We start from the raw sequence: 22,136 nt of genomic DNA on the forward strand, positions 1-22,136 counted from the left end.
ATTACCTCCATTCTCATATTTAATTTTTGTCAGAAATGGAAAGTTCACCGTTTCTACAGTTATGATGTCCTCTCTTCATTAAGGTATCTTTTTGACCTAACTTTTCCCGATTTGTTACAGCATCTTAAGGCCCACTAAAAAGAACAGCAAAACCCATTAGTATTACTTTACCACCATCCTTCCTTGTATACACTTTGCATGGCATTGGTGGTAGAGTTGCATTTTTAATGTTTATAGATGCCCTAGCACAGAGGTGTACTGATGAACAACCAGAGTATCAGAAAGAGATCTACACTACGGAACTAAAACATACGTACAATTTCCCTCCTACTCTCAAAAAAGTTTCAGGCACACTACCTGCATTGTGGGCAGCGTGAGCCCTCCTGATTTGGGCCAATTTCTAACTTTACAGAAATGTTGCCTGTTAGCAACAGTATAAACATTTAATATTAGAGCTTTCTGATTTATACGAGAGGGTCTTTTATTGTACTTACTGGTGTCTGAACTTCCGCCATAAAAAAAAATCTAGACTAATATAATTTGTTATTCACCTTTTAGGCTATTCTCATCCTTCCCCAATCACAAACAATTTAAAGATCATCAAATCAAGCTGACAGCATTCCGTGTATGCTCAAAATATTTTTAAGATGGCCTATACACTTCAGAATGCTCTAGGTGACAGCAAAAGTTTACCTGCATATCTCAATAATAGAGATAGATAACTCCATTTTACTGCTGCTGAAACAATTTTTTTCACACAACATGGCTTCCTGCAAGGACATCACTTTCATGCCTGCAAACTGAAATAACATTTGAGATACCATGTTCCTTTTTCTTTCCTTTGCTTATACCAGTCATACTATCAGTAGGAACAGTAAAGACAAACACACACAAAATTGAGCTTTTTACTCATATGTGCTTGCATCTTTTACTCCACATGCTTTATAACTTTGACCTTCACAACAGAGCATTTACCTCTTTTACTATAGCTCCCTGTTGATCTCAATTACAGTGGCAAAATACTTCTGTTAATGCTTACATTAAAAATGAAATTATGTGGAAACACAAAGAATTTAGCTCTTCTACTACTTCATATGTATATACTCTGTATCAGACCTGAAGCCTCCAAGCTGATTGGCAATGCAATGCAAAAGACCAAAATCCAAGATAGCTTCCCTTTTAAATCAGCTGCGTGACTCTCTATTCCCAAAGTTTCTCTTTCAGTACTTCTCAACTTCAACATCATAAACATGATGAAGTCTGTGTTGTTACTACCCTTCCCTTTATAGCTGAAATGGAAAGAAGAGAGATGCACTGTACAACCCTTGCACAAATTCCACAACCATAGCTCTACTATTTCCTTTGACATACAACCTTTTCATTTGAAACAGTGCACTTTTGTTATTTTTTTATGACATGCTTACACACGCATTCATTCAAATACCATTTGGGGGGAACCTGTCTTATAAGATTGTGTTTATAGCAAGATGCGTAAAATACCATCAGTTTCCAATATGATAAAAACTGCAGAAGAATCCTAGAAGCTGCATTAAAAAGCATGGCTGAAGTTTCATCATTTGCTTTATTTCAGCAGGGACAATGCAATTGGTCTAACTCTACTGGTCACTACTGGTTGTGCTATAACGATACACATCAGTAAGTCAAAAGGGTGAAAATGGGGGCAAATTTAGGTTTTTGCCTTTATTTATTTAGTTTTTCCTCTGTCTCCAAGAAGAATGGATACCTGATATCCAGCCTTTGAACGGGTATGTTTTGTAAAGAAAGGCACTACTAGCAACACAGCTCAATCATTTCAGTTTTTTTTTCTGAAAAATATCTAAGGCAAGATCTATACAGATCCCACTAAATAACTAATAGCTATAAGTGCACTGTATATTTACAAAAGGCAGAATCTCTCTTCTATTTGCTGGCAGAGTTGCACATCTTTTCCTTAATCACAGTCATAAGCAAGACTGTGAAATGATGGATCCCAAACACCTGCAATTCCCTACAATGTATTTGTTAGCCCACAGACACCATGTTACCTGGTTTTATTTTGATCACAGAGGCAATTTCTGAAGTGTCAAACATTACTCCTAAGTTGAAGAAAAGGTCACTACAGTGTCTTTGAAGCACCGCTACACAGTAGTGACAGAAAAGTAAAGATTGAGTTTCATGCCTGCAAGTTTTACTTAAACAAATGGCCCCAGTTTGCCTACTCACTTAGGTTCCTCTGTTAGTTTTCCCATAATTGTGAGGTCTGCAGTTAAATGAAATGGCAGATTCATCACTGATACAATCTTTGTCCAAGGTTTACAGTCCTTTAATTTGTGTGCTTTCAGGGCTTGAGGGCATTTTCCAGTGGCTTTTCTTTATCCTGAAGGGATTTGGGTACCCTTAACAGGGGACTAAATTAATCCTTACATCAAATGATACCAGAAACATGGCCTTCACTTGTTGTCAATTTAGAATTAAAAACGAAATTGCTTTCTCAGGAAGCAAAAGGAACATGGAACACAGGTAGAAATTACACAGGAAAAAAGATTACAGTCGATACTTCAGTGTCTACAGTGTGATTATAGAATTGACAAAAGCGTAAATACGTCTTCATGTCTGTTGATCATAAAAACTTGAATTCACCCTATGTGTGGGTGTTTGAGCAGGTAAAATAAAATTAACGGAAGGGAAAAAAATGTGGCAGGAGAGGGAAAAAAAATGGCAACTGGGGGCAAACTAGAAAATAAAACTTCACAAAGTCTACAACTATCAAACAAATAAACATTGTACTAATTTACAGTCATTAGGCTTAGGCACAAATACTCATTCTTATGAAATGCCTCCAAACAACAATATACCTAAAATCTAGTATTTCATTGTGAAATGTTAAAAAGCTTTTTTCCTTCCTTAAGAAGGTATTTTTCTCCTACCCATGATATCTGGCATGTTTTGGTTTTTTCTTCAAATGCAAGTGGAAAAATAGGAAACTACTAAAGACTAGAGGACCAAGAAACCACAATTTTCATATTCATACCAGATTGATTGTTACCAGGTCTCAAGTCTTCCCAAAGCTCGTGGTTGTTTTGACTGATTTCTAAAGAACCGGCATAAGATTCTTCACACAAATCTTCAAAAAATTCTTATTGTCTTTTAATGAAATAGTGATGTTTTTAACTAAATTCTCTGATGGTCAGAAGTTGGCTTATAGACCTAACAAACAATAATGAGGCTCTATTCACTGGTCTTTATAACCAAGCTAAATAACCTTGACTACTGAAGATAACTGGGTTTGTGACTATGGGAAGAAAGGAGATAAAAATTGTGTCTCTGCTCAGTAATGCATACATGAAAGAAAATTCACTGTTTAAGAAACATCTGAACCGCTGCCATAACAGGTTATCGTACTTTGTGCTATAACCTAGCCTATAATAAGATGCACCTGTCAGCTCCTGTACTTTCAGAAATTTCCTTGAACCTAGTTTTCAATAGTGTTAAGAACGATTAAAAGAAAAGTAATTTCAAGACTTGTTTCAGAAAATTGTCACAACCGGCCTTCTTTATTTCAATTGGTATTTCATTAACTCCACCATTTTAGTTTTTTTTTGAGGGGGTGGGGGGGGAAGAGAAATCAACATATTTTGTTGAGTAAAGAATTGTGTAAAAAAAATGGACCACTATACACCTCTAACCAGGACAAATATCACAGAACCACAGAAAAATGGCTAACTTTAACAAGTAAAAATTGGCTAAATTTTATTAATATTTACAGATGAAAACTGTATATTTACAATGTAGATGCTTCACATTAATATACTTTGTAAAAAGAAACCAAAAACCAAAAAACGCCAACACCCCCCCCCCCCCCAAAGATCCTCAAGCATTTGACCAGTTGAACGCTTTTTCTCTCCCTGAATTCAAAGGGAAATAGAGTTAAGCTACATCCAAAAGCTATTTCTTTCACTCTCAGAGGGAAATTACAAACAGATATCTACAAGTAATAGAACACTATTTTAAACTCACAAGAATGGTTAGATAAATTAAAGTGGCATAATTCTTATACCAATGCAGGTTATTAAAGTGCATGCATAATAATAAAATCAAGCCATCTGAATGCAACATGTCAACACAAATTTAGTTAGAAATTCAGAAAAATAAACTTTGCTCTACAAGCAGAAAGAGTTTTTTTTTTTAGCTTGGAGAGGTTTTGATTTTCCTTATGTAACACTTCTACTAATCCTTTATTCAATCAGATCTTAATAACAACTATCTGCTATTGCAGATTCCTTTTTCAGGAAGGAAAAACATTCTGTTTACTTCACTGATGGGAATATCCCTCAATGCTGGAATTGCTTCTTCTTGAAATTTCTTCTGTTGCTGCTTTTTTGCATAGTTATCTACAGGAGATAATGGAACATTTAATGTATTAAAGATTTTTTTTCCTTTCAAGAAATGTTATGTAATGCAAAACTATAAATTTAGCTACTGTAAGTGATGCTGAAAACCCCATCTTGCTGAGGTATAATGAGATGGCCATCAGAAACGCTTTGCATCAACATATATTAGCAGAGCCCTTGAAGAAGTCAACCATACCCTGCTGTTGAAATCAGTCTGTGACTCTACTTGGTTTAAGATGCTGTATGACATTAAACCTTAACTACTCAAAGATCAAAAGAACAACCAACCAAACAAAAAACCCCACAGTGAATAGCTCAGTCTGTAGTTTGAATGCTTTGTACTAGGATTTCTGCTGAGAGGTGCTGTCTACCCTCCCTTTATCTTGGCCATCACCACACAACACCCATTTCTATAACGGCATAAACATTTTTACAGGTGCACTTTGAACACAATTATGGAACTGCTCCTTTTGACAAAGAAAATTTCAAATATAGTTGTTTTTCAAACAGAGTAGGTCCCCCATCCCACTTGCCACATAGCCACACAAACTCTTGGGCTGACACCAAATGAGAGGGTGACATGAAAAGGAGAATGAGCGGATACGAACATAGGGATGACTAAATGGCACTTCTTGACAGAAGCGTTGGAATAATGCATTTGAACTACAGCCCTGACTGATTTTTTTCCTTAGGGGTTCCGTGTAATGTAATACTATGTACATAGTTTGTTAAAACTATGCAACTTCAGTAGTCTTAGCAATAGGTAACGTTCTTGCCAAATTTTACAGTCTTCGTTTTTTCTAATAAAAATAGCCACCTGCAAACAGTGGTGGAATTCCTCACGAGGAGGAAGATGCAGCTGCCTGGAGAATATTGTGAATGCCTAAAAGGTGTCTCCTTGGCAGGAGTAAAGGCTATGCAAAAGTTGAAATAAAATGAAGAACAGCTTTTTTAGATAGGGAATCACTAACATACCTGATCTGGCCTCAATACTGCAACATCCTCCTTTGCACCACTTTTGACTCCTGAATGCCTTCCCACTTCTGCCCCTACCAGGTAGGTACTCACGCCCTTCTTCCCATGACACTCTTCACTGGTTTGTAATGCAAGGTGCACACCTGGGAGATCTTCATATGTATAACCCCTGTTCCTCTAATGTGGTCTGTTTTACTAACAAAGTATGCTCTACCAGTTGGAAACCACTGCCATAAGATGGCAAAGAGGGAGGAGTCAGGCTTGTTGCTATCTTTTCACTCTAGTACTTCAGTACTTCCAAGAACTCCTTTTCTAGATCAAAATATTTAAAGACTTTAAATTTGATTTATATTATACATGCTGACATAGACATATTTACAGAAATTATCAGTTACGTGTCAAAATTAAAAAAAAAACACCAAAAAAATAAAAAAAAACCCCACACCAATAAAATTACCTGTAATAGTATCTGTGGAGTTAAGTGGAGCTGTACTCATCATGTTAATACCAAAAAGTAATATATAACCAATTCCTATAGCAACTAGTAGGTACGCTGGCAAAGCAACTGCCCAGTACCTGAGGAAAAAGAATTTAAAGTTTACATATCATAATAACAACACCTAATGACATAACAGTTTTAATGTAGTCACCGTTATTGTATCTAGCACTAACTTAGCCAGGCGGAAAAGAAACAGCATCTCTGAATATGGACCCTGGTCCCTCCCAAGAGGCTGCAGAGTCACTGTCGTTTGGTATAAACCTTCAAACAGATTCCTTACAGAAGGTGTTTGTTTTTTTTTTTTTTAATTACAGTTTAAAGTTTACTGTATTTTTATCAGCAAACTTCCTGAAAACAAAATATCAAATTTATCCGAAAACATTCAAATACTATTTCTTTCATTACACAATGGCAAAATTTTCATCATAGTTACTTATCTACATTAAAAAAAAATGTTTCACAAAGACTACAGGCCTTTATCATCAGGAAAAACTGGATTATATACAAGGCGACTATTTAAAAAAAAAGTTTTGTAATTTGAAAATAATTAAGGGTGTGCTAGACTTACACAGGTTAAAGAGTTTAATTGGTTGAACTTACTTTTGAGGCCAATATGTTAGTCCCAATGAAAACAGCCAAGTCTCAGGAACAAATGCCCAGATAAGATACAACACTGCACAAAAGAATTAAAGAGTCATAAGAGTACAACTGATACTGTTTCAGACTTCCTTTCTAAGTTTTAGAGCAATACTTCCTTGCTGATACATGCTGAGACAATATTTTGTTTTTACACTTTTTAAACTAAAATAGCTCTACCAAAACATTGTAGAATATGCCTCTCGGACACAAAACCTGCCCAATATGGCGGCAATATTTGCTTATATTTGCTTTAACATTTAGTCTGATTTCCTATATAGACAGACAAGAATTTCTTGCATCTTGAACTGCAGAACAACAAAAAAACCCCACTCAGTAAAAGGATGCCAAATGACTCTGAATGCAAAAAAAAAAAAAAAAAGCAGAAAATGATTACACAGTGGGTCATGCGGTTGAAGGGAAAGTTGGTAGAATTGCAGTGCTTGGATGGAACTGTTAGAAAAAGTTACTGGAATACTTTCTGATACTTGTCAAGTTTCATTTTCACGTCAACAAAAACAATATTGAGAAGTGTTCCTCCCTAACAGCAAAACCACAGAAACATTTAACAAAACTTGAGGGGAACAGGTTAGCAGGCAAATAGTGACACAAGTTATGGAACTGCAGTACCTTCCTGTGAGAGGAACAGCAACCAACTTACTTTCATTTCTACTTAATTCCTAAGGGTGAGAAAAACTTACAGTAGGATCCTGGCTTATTATTTGACTACAGTATATTTGCAGCAGCTTTTGTTGTGCTGAAAAAGTGTTCTCATGCTCTCAAGCCTTGGTCCTGTGTGGGCACGCAAGATATCCCCAGTGAAATGCTAAAGCACCTGTCACATCAGCAAGGAAATGCTGGTATAACCCTAACCATTTTCCTTCACTGTTGACCACGTTGACTTCCCCCCCCCAGTATTTGGGTGGGGAAGGTTGCAGTATTACTATCTCGGTGGTTACTGAGTAGTGACGATGTATCCAGTTCAAGTAAAAAAGTTACTAAAATGAGAATGCAGGGATTTTTTTTTAATAATTTGACTCCCTAAGAGCAATAAAAACCCCACAATAAGGTTAAAGACACAACATGAGGAAATGACAAAAGGCAATGACAGATCTGTGAAACAACTGACAGGTCTGGCGAGTAATGCTCACTTAGTCCTTCCTCACACACCCTTACAATAGGCGGTATAATACAATTTTGACCCTTTTCAGATGGTCTCATCGGAATTACAGCTGTCTCGTGAGCAAAGCAACACTTTACGGTGAGGTATTGGGTACCCAGTATACTTACTAAAGCCAAACCACGATCCCAAAAAAAGAGCAAAACCATATATTGCTCTTTCCGGCAACGGGGCTGGAGAGTTTTCAACCATACCGGTCTCTTCCCTTTAACTTCGAGGGGAGCGGGTGGTGGTGGTGGGGGAAACACGGTAAGAAGCCATTAGAAGTTTCGCGGCAAATTCCTCTCGGAACCCCCCGGTATTGGCGGACGCGGGAAGCGAGACCGCACGCGCTGCCGGTTTGGCTCCCGAGCCCACGGGCACGCGCCCCCGTCTCCTCAGCCCCGGGACAGACGGACGGACGCACGCACGCGCGCGCCCATACGCCTGCACGACAGCGCCCGCCGAGCGGACGGCGGGTGGGCGCGCGCGGTGGCCGTTTCACTCGCCCCTCAACGGACACACCGGACCCTCCCTCCCTCCCTCCCTCCGCACGCACCCCCTGCCCGCAGCCACCCCCGGCTCCGCCGGGGCCGGCCAAACCGCTTTCTCTCCTTCTTTTCGAGGTCACGGCCTGGCTGGGGAAGGAAACCACACCCAGGCCACCCCCGCAGCGGCAGGAGGAAGAGTGCGGAGGAACCCAGCCGCGGTCCCTCACACACACCCACCCCCGTCCCCTCCCCCCAGTACCGCGCGTCCACCTCCCCGCCGGGCCGCATCTCGCACATGCGCAACCGGAGAACCCCGACCGCCTCCAGCGCCCCCGGCAGCGGGCGCAGGCGCAGACCCTCCGAGTTGGCGGGATGGGCGGAGCCCGCTGGCCCCTTGGCTCCCATTGGCTCGTTCCTTTGACGTCAGGCGGTAGCGAGCCGGTAGGCTGGGCCCGGTGCTGGCGCGCGCGGAGGGAGGTGCTGTCTGGGGGCAGAGGGGGGGAAGAGTGGGACCCGCCTCGGCCCTGTGGAGCTGAAGTGGAGCGCGGCTGAGGCGGGAGCCGGTGAGTGAGCGGCGGGTGCGGGGGCAGCGGTGGGCGCTTCTCCCTTCCCTTCCCTTCCTTTCCGTTCCGTGTCTCGCCGAACCCGTGACCTCCCCTCCGCCGGTGGGGCTGGGTCCGGGAAGACCCGTTTCTCCGGAACCCCCAGCAGGGTGACGCCCGGTCCGGTCCGGTCCTCCTTGGGTGAGGACCGGTGCTGTCGGCCGCGGGAGCTATGTTGGAATCTTTCCGGGTCCGCTGGAGCTCTTTGCCGCGGGGAGGGGCAGGGCTGTCCCGGCGGGAAACGCCGGGCTGGGACACGTCAGTGGCGAGTCTCGGGGCTTCCGGGGTCTGGCGGCAGCGGGGGGCCCGGCCGGCCGCCGCCCTCGCCTCTGGCCGAGCTGCCGGGGCGGGACGGGACGGGAGAGGGACGTGCGGCCTGGGCGGTGGATGCGCCGCTGGGTTCTGTCAGACGGGACTGCCCGGCGGAGCGGGCGGGGTGTTTTAATTCGGCTCCCCCGGGATGTGGCAATAATCGCTGAGATGCTGCCCCCTGACCTGGCGGGTCGAAACTGCCCTTCCCGCTCCTGCCTGCCCGGTGTGAGGTAGCGTGCTGAGGTGCTGTCAGGCGTCGGGGACTTAGAGGACCGTTACAGAGTTAGTCGATGTAACCAGCTTTCCACTAGTGCTTTAGGATACTGTTTTCAAGATTAATCTATGCCATATAAAAATAAGAACACGTATCTTCTATGGAACTTTTGTGAAGTGTAATGTTGGGCTCATTTTCAGTCCTGCCAAGCACATGTTCTTTGCCTCTCTCTCGTGTATTTCTCATAATCCTTTTCTTTCAGGATCATGTACCATGGGTGAACCTATATCCGAATCAGAGTTTGCAGCCTTGGCTTTTTATGCTGGTGATAAATCTTGCTGTGAATTGGTAAGCAGGTTTGAAACTAGATGAAAAGCTTGCAAGATGTTTGAGTGGGGTTTGTACCCAGATCTGATCTACAGAGTAATTGCTAGTGTTGATTAATTCAAACTGGTGCAAAGATACCTTATACCACTGTAAGTTACTCACTTGCAAAAGTACTAAACAGGGGTAGAACATAGAGACGGTATTCTCTCTAACGCAAGCTTTACTGAATGCATATACAACTATGTAAAAGTAGATGGTGGTGCATAAGTCCTGTTACCAGAACTCAACCAGCCTGTTGGCCGTGTATCCAGGCCATGCTTGGGATGATATACTTCAGAGTGACAGACTCCATTCCCTTAATTGCAAAGCAATCACAACTTAGTTCGTGAAAGTTCAAGTCTACAAATTAACTGTAGAGTGTTCACCTGTTCTTTGTTCTTGTCATCTCTTACATTTTTTTCTAGGTCTTCGTGCCCAATAAGTTCTCTACTTTTTAGTTGTTGCTTTTATCAAATAAACTGTAGCACTCTTCTGTTTTAATATTTCCAAGAATACTTTCCTTGACTCTTATTTTCCCCTTCTTGCTATGCTTAAGTAATTTTAGAAAACACTGTGGTAGTTAATCTTTCTGCTGCGTGGAGAGCTCAGTTATGAGTTATTTATCCTAAATGTTGCTGCTGCCAAATGCTAACTATCTGGCCTACTATTCTTCTTCCTATGCAGAAATTAAAAGTACAGGTAAATTGAATTTCTTATTCATAAAGCTGTATCTTTACAAGGGACCGTTACCAGTGGAGTAGCGAGTCTCACTGGAAATTATTTATATTGATAAAGATATTTTTTTTTTGTGTACTATGGACAAAATAAAGTAACAGTTATGTTAGCATAAGATGCTAGACATTTTATTCCTTAAGGTGATGTGTGTGCTATGCTATGGAAAGAAAGCCCTTGATTCTATGCAAGTGCTAAATCTTGGATTTCGTATTTGCTTTAGTGGAAATACCACCTTGGGCTTGATGTAGAGAGGACGTGTGCAGTTTGTTTTGTTTTTAAATATTTTGGCAAATCCACACTGTGGAGTGAAGGGAGATGTTTAGTCATCTTTCAAGATTAGCTGATTGTAAAATAATAGTTAATTTTTATTCTCTTTTTTATCGATTGTCCTGGTCTGTTAAATGCGTAAGTGTTATAGTAACTTATTTTTGAGACGAAGTCTTAGTTTACATGTGATGTTGTAATAGTTCAGAAATGCTACATCGGATGAAATCATGGGATTGCTTGTCATCACCTTAGGTCAAGTTAGTAAGTCATCATTGCACAGCATACTAGGATTTCCAGAAAGTCTGCCACTGAAAGACTAAAGGTCTCTTAAAGAAACTTCATGAAAGATGTGTTTGGTAATTAGTTTGTTTTTATACTTTTTTCCAATCGTATTCAGAAATAGCTTTCCATGTCTTTGAAATGATAATGCAGAAATACATGGACATGATATGTAGTATTTATTAAATGACACATATGTAATGTTTGTTAAAATAATAGACTTTGTAGGGATCTGTGAAACAGAACAAAGTAATTCATTCTTCAACTTGGGAACCTCATATGGAGTACTATGTTTTAAACCCATTAAAGCATTGATACAGTAAGCTGCCATGAAGTAGTAAATCAACCACTCATTCCACTTATTTTGATATATATATATATTTATTTAAATATACATGCACTAGCTCTCAACACTGTTATTTTTTGAAAACCTATGTTGTCTTCTTAAACATTTCCATAGATGTTCTTGAACAGTATATTGCTGCCTAGTACGCAATTTTGAATTATTAATTTTTAGAATACTATTCTAGTATGATTTAATATATTGTTTAAACTGTTAAAAGTTTTCCCATCCATTCATAACTATTAATCTATGGATTTTTTTTAATGGATATGCAGGTAAACATTTTTTTTTTTATAAGACAGCAACTAAACCATTGTGTTAGGTAACTCTAGTAAACATGCTTTTTTCCCATTTTTGCTTTTGTTTGGTTTGTTTGCTTTTTGGCTGTGCTTAATGTGAATTATAAAGATTGCAGCCAAAGGGGTTTGTTGTTTGGTAGTGCAGAATATTGCAGACTTTAAGCTTCCTTGTTTTTCCCTCAGAAAACCATTGGCAGAATGGCAGAAACGTGGGAGAATGGGGGGAAAAAAAAAACCAGTATTTTATTCCTGGGGAGATGGGATAGGGGGAAAAAGCATGGGGAATTCACCCAGCTCAGATTGGTCTTCGAAGATAATGAGATGCTGGTGAGGATTGAATGAGTATTATTAACGTTTTATAAAAAGCTTCTGTTCAGAGTGAGTAGGTACATAGAAATAATTTTTCTGTCTAGGTCCACGGTGTATGCATGAGTATTTTAGTTAATTACTAAACAATTGTAGTTGGTAATAGTTAACTAAATAATTTTAGTTAATTATTAATTAATTTTGTTAATTACTTTGTCTCCATTAGTATTTTAGTTTGGAACAGAAGAATGCTTTTGAAGCAAATACCCCAATTGTCCTTATCTTTCATGTTTTGGCTTATGTTGTGGAGAGCTCTTGGAGTGTGCTAGTGGGATTTGTTGGGGGTGAAACTGATCTAGAAAGTGCTTTTAAGAGTATAGGTAATGTGCATCAACCACGAATGGGTGCTCTGTCTATAGGACTAGATTTGAACCAATGCAAACTAAAACCACTTGAAAAGCATATAATGGAAAAGTAGCCTGCTCAGTACCAAATTCTTTGCTTTAAAGATTTGTTTCCTGTTTGTTCATGCTGCTTGCTTATGAAGGTATAACTATATGCCATCTTTTATACTGGTCTAAATATGTGCAATAATTACCTTTTCTCAAGAAAAGGAATTGGTGACGGAACATAAAAATCACTTCCGGTCCTCCCTTCCTCTGATGTAAATAGTTTATATTTGTTTAATGTTTAGAAACAGTTAAGTAATTGTCACTTTAGTTAGTGCAATGCACTTGCAAGATATGCAGTGTTAAAAAATGTGTTTATCTTTAGGGTCATGGAGTGTTTATACAGCGATCACTGCATAAGCCTAAAACAGGTATGTAAACTAAACCGATATTACATAACTGTCTAATGCACTATTTGTGCTATGCTTGCATCTTTTGCTATTTCACTTTTTTCCTTATTTTGACTGAATAAGTAAAAAAATATTTCTGAGCAGAAGCATTGGTATGTTCTTTTACATTGGAAGAATTCTTATATTTTTGTTCTAATGTAATGTGCAGAAGATTGCTATAGATTTGTGAGAAGAGTTCAAATAGTCAATAATAAGTACACACGTACATTAAATTAATGTTATGAGGATGGAGATTTAAGGCTTGTGTTAATTACCTGTGTTTTAATTGTAGCTATGTTTTAGCTGTATATATCTAAAGACATCTTTAGGTTGATCTTTGTAGATAAAATTTTGCAGTTATAATATTTTAAAATTTTTTTTTTAGTAGGTGCAGAAAAGCAGGTGGTTCAACAGTATGTCAAGTTCTTCAAAACTGTATTCACTATACAAATGGAAACCTGTAATATGTAGGAAACTCAGATGAACACAGGCAGCTGTGTAAAACGAATTTTTGCATATATTCAGACTCGCAGATAATACTGGTTCTGCACTGAGAGTACTTGATGCCACCTTAATAGTCTAATAAGGATCTTTACCCTTTAAAGACAGTCTCTGAGGGGAAATGGATTTATTTTTGCAAGAGCCACGTATCACACACATCATGGCCTCTGGAGGAAAAAGAAGAATATTGCTGATCTTTTTGTACGATGTTGCTGTATGTCACACTACTCTGGATTTATTGTAGAAAATTATTAAATGGGTACAGTTAGAAGAGGCTCATGTTTTATCTTGAAAATAGCATCCCTTATAGCCATATCCATTGTTAGGCTCCTCATTAGAAGCAGGCTGAATTTATTCCTTTATAATGTATTCTAGCAGTACAATTCATAACATATGCAATTCCTTGAGCAAGAAACGTAAAGCCTGCGAGCAGGTCCCTATTCTTACCTCCACATAAATTCCCTCTCCCCCTTCAATTTATAAAAAAACCTCAAGTTGTCAGATGTATTTAGAGTGTTCAAGGTTTCTTGTTTTGGTTAGATAGTACTTAGGAATACAGTATAGAAATAACTGGTGGTTTTGAATGTTTATTTGGACTTTGATTACTTGTAATGCCTGAATTGTGTAGTCTAATTCCTAACCGTTTTCTTGAAGATGTTGATCCCTGTGAAGTGTGGTGCAGTCAGCCAGTTGATACATTAAGAGAATATTGCAACATTATTAAAATACGCATCTTTTGGCCTCTTCTCTTCAAAAGTGAAAGTAATTCTTTCGTAGCTGATTGGAGGTAAGTAGTCATGTTCTTGAAGTGATTTCATCAGCCTTTACATTTCTTTTTGTTACCTGTGAAAGATCATTGTATACTTTCAGTAGTGATTAAACGGTCTGCAGGAATGTTTTTGCCAGTGGGCTGAGTTGGTTAAGGTCAGAAGGCATAGTTCTTGAATATGCAGAAGAAAATATTAAGAATAGGTTTCTGAAGTTTGGAATCTAAGAGTGTATTTAAGTACTTAAATGGATGCCTTATATTTCAAAAGTACCAAAAGCTTTACAGCTCTTCCTCCCCGCCCCCCAAAAGGTTTGATTTGAGTTTGTAACCATGCTCTTGCTTAGATCTAATTATCATAAATATTGGTAAATAAGTCCATGTAACACAGTGTTATTTTTCTAAATAATAACTTGTTCTGTTTTTAAGCAGTTCGCAGATTTTAGACCGGAATTGGAAGAGACTCTGTGATTTAGAGGTTTTGGAAGACCTTGTTGATTTAATTAAAAAAGTTGTTGTAAGTACTATATTTTAACTTTGTGTAAGTTTTCATGTATAATAGGTTAATTAATTCTGTACCTTATGCAGCTTGGGATTGTATCCTAAATTAGACATTTCCTTGTGCTGGATTGAATAAATCATCTGATAGTTGAGTTGCAGCTATCTAGAAAGAAAGTGTGTCATAGACTTTATTGCAGTTGGGTTAACTTAATATTTGCAGAGTCAATAATACAACTGACTGGAGCACTTGTAAATTGCTAAGAAAGAGAATCCTATCAGTGAGAAAAATGGCGCTATTCCCTGATGAACAAGTTCAATACTTTTTTTCCCCCTTATTCAACAAATTATATTTAAAATTTGCTATTGTTGCTGACTTAAAACAGAAACATAACAGTGCAGAGGAGAGAATGATATAAGAAATGTTCTCAGCAGATGAAGGGAAGAGACTTTTTTTTTTTTAAATTTAGGTATGAGATGTTTTTAAAAAAATTGGCTTGTTGAAGTTCTGTGCTCAACCCCAAGCTACACTTTTCCAGTCCACCTGACTGTTGTATGACTTTCTTTGATTAGGTATTCGTGTACTTTATTGATCTTGTGGATTCATACTTCCTCATGCTCTTTTTGCTGCTTCCTCCTTCAGGCTATCCAAGTGCTCTATTTTCACCTCCATGTACTTCAGAATGTCCCTGCAGTTTTTCTACTTGTCACATGTGATGGGTTCTTGGGCTGTTTCCTCCTCTGGTAGTCTCCCATTCGATCTTTATTCGAGAGGGTCTGTGTATATTCCCATTCCCCTATTTACCTCTGCTTCTGTCGTCTTCTTACTTCCTCAGCCTGTATCTCCTCCTCCATTTAAAAGATTGTATATGCAATAGTAAAATTTACTTGGAGGAGCAGAAGATCTCAGGAGAGGAAGTACTGTTGTTTTGGATGGTTTTCATTGGATGTATCAGCTGGGTCTTTGGTACGTAGATAACTGCAGAAGTGGTTAAAGTGGCTGACTTTCCTAACCAGATGTCATAGCATCCATGCATTCTCTATTTCCACATCAAGATTTATTTATTTTTCAACAAAAATGGTAGGGGATTTGTGACTGAATACAAGAATATTTTCTGATACTTTGAAATGGACCAGAGCAACTGTCCAAATGATACTGTATTCAAGCAGAACAGAAAATGCTATTGAGTTAAACCTTTAGATAGAAACTAAATTTATCAGATCTTAATAAGTTGGTTTTTATTTGTTTTCTGTCCCTTTTCCAGAACGTTCCACCTTTTATCAGTGGCATACTGAGAATTGGCAGCAGAATAGAAAATGTAAGTTTCTCGAATTGTTTTAAATAGGAATGATTATTTATGTGTGAATCCAAACAAAATATTTGCTCAGACATCCAAAATTTTAGAATGCTTGCAAAAATAAATTGAGTCTGTAGTTTTTGGAATATGAAGTATATAGGTCTGGGGTTGCCAGTTGTTGCAACTCTGAGCCACAAAATAAAATCTGTGTGTGACAGGAACTGTGAAATAAATATCTGTCTAAGATGGCCGAAATGCACGAGAACATTGGGGGTAGTTCACATGGTGAAAATAAACGGTTTCTCTTGGAGGTTATTACTGGAGTGTGGTAGGTGGGTTTAGGTTGTGCAGCTGGAGCCCAGGTCAGCCTTCCAATATCAGCTTTAGTACCTTCTGGTGGCTTTTCTTGTTGCTTTCTCACCTGCCACTTCTTGTTGAAGCCTTATTCCTTTGAGATTTCTCTGTGCTCTCTCTGCCTTCAGTCTTGAAGATTCCTAGATTCCATCCCATAAGCACACAGTTCTGTCTCTGTGGTGTGTTTTGCTTTGTCCTCTCTTTCTGTCCCGGTGTTGGTGTGTTATGCTAAAAGTCTAGGTATGGACAAAAGGCAAACATGCTTTTTATGTAAAGACAAGAAGTTATTGTTAGTATAATTTAAATCTTCTAGAATTAATTATTGCAGAAAAGGAAAGAAAACAAAGAAACAAATACAACTAAGCAGAAAAACTCTTTAATGATAATACAGTTAAAATTGTAATATACACTCTTCCTAGTATCTGACCCTTTTCCAGGTGTTGTGCTCACTCTTGTACTGCTCTTCTGGATCCTAAAGTGAATGGCTTCTGTTTTGGTGTTTGCGTTTGTAGGGTATAGTTTATAGCCATTGGTTCTCCAGTGTCAGCTTGTGTCCCATCTCTTACTATCCTGTGCCTGTACACCTCTAAACTGCGTTATGTGTCTTCAATTTTCATGGCCTATGCTCTATCATATTTGGCTTGCATTTCTCTATGCCACATCATTATGTCAGTAACTAGCATTAAATACTTGTTACTACTGTCTATATGAAAGCTATTGTTGTACCATATAAAAGTAAACCAAATTAGTCATAGCCACCTTGTCAGAAGAAAATTGGCGTTACAGTTAAAACCAAGCTAAAGCAGAGCTCTAAGTGGGTCAGGACAAGCTCAGAGTAAGCCTGGCAATTCACAGCCCTATGGCAGAGCAAACTCTGTGCAAAGCCTGTGGCCTATTACTAGCAATGGTAATGCTGTATGAAGGGGCTACAGGGCTACAAGTTGAGCTAAGCTTGATCACTGAAATGATGCAAAAGTGTTTGTCTTTGGGGACAGGTTCAAGGCTTATGAAATTCTCAAATAGTGCTACTGACTCATTCTGAAAGACTGTGAATGGCTAAGTAAAGCTGTGGTTTGGAAACCTGCTGATCCATCTTTGTTATCCAATTCAGCATACAGTAGAATTACACTCATTACATTTTTCAGCTTGTAAACTTGGGACTGTGAACATTCTTAATTTTCCTGTGTCTGTCACTTTTCGGTTTCTGCTGCTTTCTCTAGGTTAAATGCAAAAGCTAAAATAAAAACGTTGAAGTTAGAAGACAATGTCATAACTGATAGTAGCAACAGGAGAAGCAGAATAGGTACAACTGTATGTTACTGCTGGATAACCTAGTTCCTGTATTTTTAGTGATACTCGTCTTAGTCATGTGGTTTTTCAATTATCTTTCAAAATCTGTAGGCCCAAATAATGGGGAGTATCCCAGGCAACGGGCATTGTTTACTCAATCCCTCTCCTTCAAATAAAGCTCTGTAGCTCAAACAAATTAAATTTGGTTTGAATAGAAGGGAAGTCATAATTTACAGAATTAAGTCTTAGCCCTGGCCTGTATGTCTAACAGTTGGGAGAATGTTTGTTTTTTTTTTTAATCAGGCTTGTCACTTTGCACTGAAGCATTTTTGTGTGCAGTCATCCAAAAAAAAAAAAAAAAGGTTTCTAAATCACAGAATGGTCAGGGTTGGAAGGGACCTCTGGAGATCATCTAGTCCAACCCCCACACCAGAGCAGGGTCACCTACAGCAAGTCACACAGGACAGCGTCCAGGCGGGTTTTGAATGTCTCCAGAGTGGGAGACTCTACAACCTCTCTGGGCAGCCCGTTCCAGTGCTCTGCCACCCTCAAAGGAAAGAAGTTCCTCCTCATGTTAAGATGGAACTTCCTATGTTCAAGTTTGTGCCCGTTACCTCTTGTCCTATCACTGGGCACCACTGAAAAAAGACTGTTCTCACCTACCTGGCACTCTCCCTTGAAGCATTTATAAGTACTGATAAGATCCCCCGTCAATCTTCTTTTCTCTAGACTAAAAAGACCCAAGTCCCTCAGCCTTTCCTCATAGGAGAGATGTTCTAATCCCCTCATCATCTTCGTAGCCCTTTGCTGGACCCTCTCCAGCAGTTCTCTGTTCTTCTTGAACTGGGATGCCCAGAACTGGACACAGTACTCCAGATGCAGCCTCACCAGGGCAGAGTAGAGGGGAAGGATGACCTCCCTCGACCTGCTGGCCACACTCTTCTTGATGCACCCCAGGATGCCATTGGCCTTCTTGGCCACCAGGGCACATTGCTGGCTCATGGTCATCCTGTTGTCCACCAGGACTCCCGGGTCCCTTTCCACAGAGCTGCTCTCCAGGAGGTCAGCCCCCAACCTGTACTGATGCATAGGGTTATTCCTCCCCAGGTGCAGTACCCTACACTTGCCCTTATTGAATTCATAAGGTTTCTCTCTGCCCAACTCTCCAGCCTGTCCAGGTCACGCTGTGAGACGGCACAGCCTTCTGGCATGTCAGCCACTCCTCCCAGTTTCGTGTTATCAGCAAACTTGCTGATGATACACTCTATCCCTTCATCCATGTCATTGATAAATATATTGAACAGGACTGGACCTAGTACTGACCCCTGAGGGACACCACTTGTTGCTGACCTCCAGCTAGACTCTGCACCACTAACCACAACCCTCTGAGCTCTATCTGTCAGCCAGTTCTCAATCCACCCCATTGTCCATTCATCTAACCCATCTATAACTTGAATGGCTCCCTTGTCTCCTGTTGAAAGCATGACTGTTCTAATTTTGTGAATATGCTGTATTATGCTGTGCTTGGGTTATTCAGATACTTATATTTCTGAGCTGTTGTCTATTTCAGAGGCTAACAAATTGGGAACATGTGCATAGTGTAAGTGCTGCAGTAGTATTGTTTGTTATATTTACATGGAATGCTTCCACTATATTGCCATAGCTGTTGTTTTGTGTGGTGTTTGTTATTTTTGTTTTAAGACTTTGCTTTGTGTAAAATTAGTTTGTTTTTTTTTTTTTTTTAATTTTCCTTTTCTTCAATTGAAATAGGGTGTCTTTGATGTTGGGGATGCACTTGATTGGGTCAGATACACAGGTGATGTCAGTATTCTGCAGAGGCTTGAGAAACTCGGTGATTTTGGTTGGATCTATCTTGAAATTTTCTTTGCTGAATGTAAGTATGAACACTTTTGAAGCAACAATGGTGAGGAAAGTCACCTGTATTGTAGTTATGAGATAGTTAATGTTTGTGTGTATTTCATTAATCTGAAAGTGACTGGAAGAGTGACTGGAAAAAAGTGGTGGTGGTGTGGGTGTCTTCCTTGTTTTTTGCTTATTTGAACCAGCCAATTCTTCCTTGAATCTGTGTATGTGGGTCGTAGTGCTCTTTCTGAACAGGAGGTCAGAACATTTTTTCACTTTAGTGTCCACTATGGGCTGTATGTGTGCCCTTTATTCCTTTAACTTAGGGTTAAGTTGAAAGTTGCCCAAAATATTATTTGAGTCTTTCTGTTAAATGTTTGGCAGAGGATTTTGTCGAAATATTAATAGAGATGTTACTTATATTTCAAAAATTAGCTTATGCAGCTCATGGGGGTTACCTTAAGACATTCACACTAGCAGCAGAACTTCTGAAATTACAAAAAGCTCCCAGGCCTGCTGTTTTTAACGTGTGTTAAATGGCTTGTATTCTGGTCTGTCTTTTTGCATATACGCATTCTAACTCAGCTGTTGCAGTAAGTAACAGGGTGGTAGAAACTGAATTTCCACATGAGGAGAAGAATCTTTTTATAGTTAAGTACTGAAGTACAAATTCTTTGAAACACAAATCTTAACAAATCTTTAAAATGCAAATTTCTTTAAAATACAATTGAGTTTCACTTGATTGCTTGAAATTAGGCAAGCACTTCAATGTTTGATCTGCAGCCAGTTATTTTGGGCTTACCAAATAACAAATAATTCCTTTTCTTTTGAACATTACTGTTGCTTAATTTGTTTCTATTATTAGTTGGTATGTCAAATTTTGCTTCCAATCAGAAAACAGAGCATGATTCTTAGCAGCAGAAGATAAACCCTACTTCTTGTCTTTGGTAACTCCTTCACCCACTGTATTTTTCTGAATTTTTTCTGCAGGCAAACGTTATATTACTAAAGTTGCTTTGGAAGATTGTAATTTAGTTGAAGAATTTAAAGCTGTGACCTGTGAAAACTGTAGGAAGGTGAGAGAAGACATCAGAATGTGTTTGTGCTTTTCCTCTTTTGTTGTTATTTTTTGTGGGTTTTTTATGATCAAAGATAAAATGACCAAATGATCAAAGATAAAGATTGCAAAAGCTTGAGTGAGTAATTGTCCTGATATAACTAGTTACCTCGAGAAATCCTGGCTTAATAAACAGAACATTAGTTGTTTATGTTGCCGGTGTACGTTGGAGAGTGTTCACTTCCTCATCTCCCCAAAAACCTCAGGGAAATGCAAGTTAATATTGATAGAGGATTGTTCAACTTGACCCTTCTAACAGAAATAAGATGCTTTCAAATTCTTTGCCATTTTTTTTTCTATGGGAGTCTGGTTAGTTCAGGTGTCTTCCTTGCTACAATGCCATAGTTCAGGAGCTACACTGAAAGGCATGAGTAGGGAGCTGATTGAGCTGCGCTGTCTGTCCTCAGCTTACTTTGCTATTTGATACATTCTTGCTTTTGATGACAACTCTATTATGGAACTCAGGAGACGTGGGTTAGTCCTGCTTTTTAATTATTGTTCATTGTATTCTTGTCTTCATAACATTTTCATTTGTACACTTTTAAGCTTGTTAATTGCAATGAATTAAAAGTATTTAATTACAACTAATGGTGCATATGTAACCTGTTTTTACAAGCATAAAAACTTAGCTGCCTCTTGTTGAATGTTTCATTTACTTCTCATTGCAACTGAGTTTAATTACAGTTGTTGCTGAATTGTTTTCTTGATTTCACAGAACAGTGAATCTATGAAACAGAAAGGAAATGAGGAATTTTCCCAAGGAAACTTTGATCATGCTATCATGTCATACACTAAAGCCATAGAGTTTTGGTAAGAATTACACATGTTAACTAGATTGTATTATAGCATATGTATTCAGCTTATTCAGATTTATCCTGATTTTGTATAGTTTTGCATGAGCCGCTCTACTTAGAGGCCAAATGATACCTAATTTAAAAAAAAAAACAAAACAAAACCACTACATAACGTAGTTTTGTTCTATATTATTTCTTGTTACTAGTGGTTGTTTGCATTTTCACTGTCCCAAAAGTCCTGTTAGGGTTTAAAGCTGATCTAAAATGACTAACAGTAATATAGTATACCTGAAAGGAAATAAGTTATTTGGTATGAACAGCCATTTTTCACAGAATCACAGAATCATCAGAGTTGGAAGGGACCTCTAGAGATCATCTAGTCCAACTCCCCTGCTAAAGCAGCATTGCCTAGAGCACATTACTCAGGACTGCATCCAGGCGGGTCTTGAAAATCTCCAGAGAAGGGGACTCCACAACCTCCCTGGGCAGCCTGTGCCAGTGCTCTGTCACCCTCACCGTAAAGAAGTGTTTCCGTGTATTTGAACGGAACTTCCTGTGTTCTAACTTGTGCCCATTGCCCCTCGTCCTGTTACTTGGAACCACTGAAAAGAGCCTGGCTCCATCCTCCTTCAACCCACCCTTTAGATACTTGTACGCCATAATAAGGTCTCCCCTCAGCCTTCTCTTCTCCAGGCTAAAGAGTCCCAGCTCTCTCAGCCTTTCCTCATAAGGCAGATGCTCCAAGCCCTTAATCATCTTAGTTGCCCTTCGCTGGACTCGCTCCAGCAGTTCCCTGTCCCTCTTGAACTGGGGAGCCCAAAACTGGACGCAGTATTCCAGTTGTGGCCTCACCAGTGCAGAGTAGAGGGGGAGAATGACCTCCCTCGACCTACTGGCCACACTCTTCCCTATGCAGCCCAGGATTCCATTGGCCTTTTTCGCG

General features: G+C 39.3%; 2 protein-coding genes across 3 annotated transcripts in view; one reads left to right on the forward strand and one right to left on the reverse strand.

Moving 5' to 3' along the window:
• Positions 1-3,671: 3,671 nt before the first annotated feature.
• Positions 3,672-8,465, reverse strand: PIGP (phosphatidylinositol glycan anchor biosynthesis class P). Of its 2 annotated transcripts, XM_082494841.1 has the most exons (5): positions 8,411-8,465; positions 7,792-7,892; positions 6,466-6,538; positions 5,824-5,942; positions 3,672-4,391 (listed from the first exon to the last, which is right to left on the reverse strand). In XM_082494841.1, exons 2-5 carry the CDS (start codon positions 7,871-7,873, stop codon positions 4,261-4,263), a joined length of 405 nt encoding a protein of 134 aa, XP_082350967.1. In that variant the 5' UTR covers positions 7,874-7,892; positions 8,411-8,465; the 3' UTR covers positions 3,672-4,260. The 2 variants fall into 2 exon arrangements, with proteins under 2 accessions (XP_082350967.1, XP_082350966.1); XM_082494840.1 differs by lacking the exon at positions 8,411-8,465 and having other exon boundaries at positions 7,792-7,920.
• A 1,087-nt stretch (positions 8,466-9,552) lies between these two features.
• TTC3 (tetratricopeptide repeat domain 3) overlaps positions 9,553-22,136 on the forward strand; it is a gene marked incomplete at its 5' end in the record, with an annotated part of 69,743 nt that continues 57,159 nt past the window's right edge. The window contains 8 exons of the mRNA XM_082489473.1: positions 9,553-9,627; positions 12,101-12,254; positions 13,868-14,000; positions 14,409-14,496; positions 15,743-15,796; positions 19,190-19,313; positions 20,273-20,358; positions 21,115-21,209. Of these exons, the coding sequence (XP_082345599.1) occupies positions 9,553-9,627; positions 12,101-12,254; positions 13,868-14,000; positions 14,409-14,496; positions 15,743-15,796; positions 19,190-19,313; positions 20,273-20,358; positions 21,115-21,209 (809 nt within the window). The remainder of the gene's footprint in view (positions 9,628-12,100; positions 12,255-13,867; positions 14,001-14,408; positions 14,497-15,742; positions 15,797-19,189; positions 19,314-20,272; positions 20,359-21,114; positions 21,210-22,136) is intronic.

Source organism: Vanellus vanellus (assembly GCF_965231255.1).
Source record: "Vanellus vanellus genome assembly, chromosome: 1".
Taxonomy (NCBI): domain Eukaryota; kingdom Metazoa; phylum Chordata; class Aves; order Charadriiformes; family Charadriidae; genus Vanellus; species Vanellus vanellus.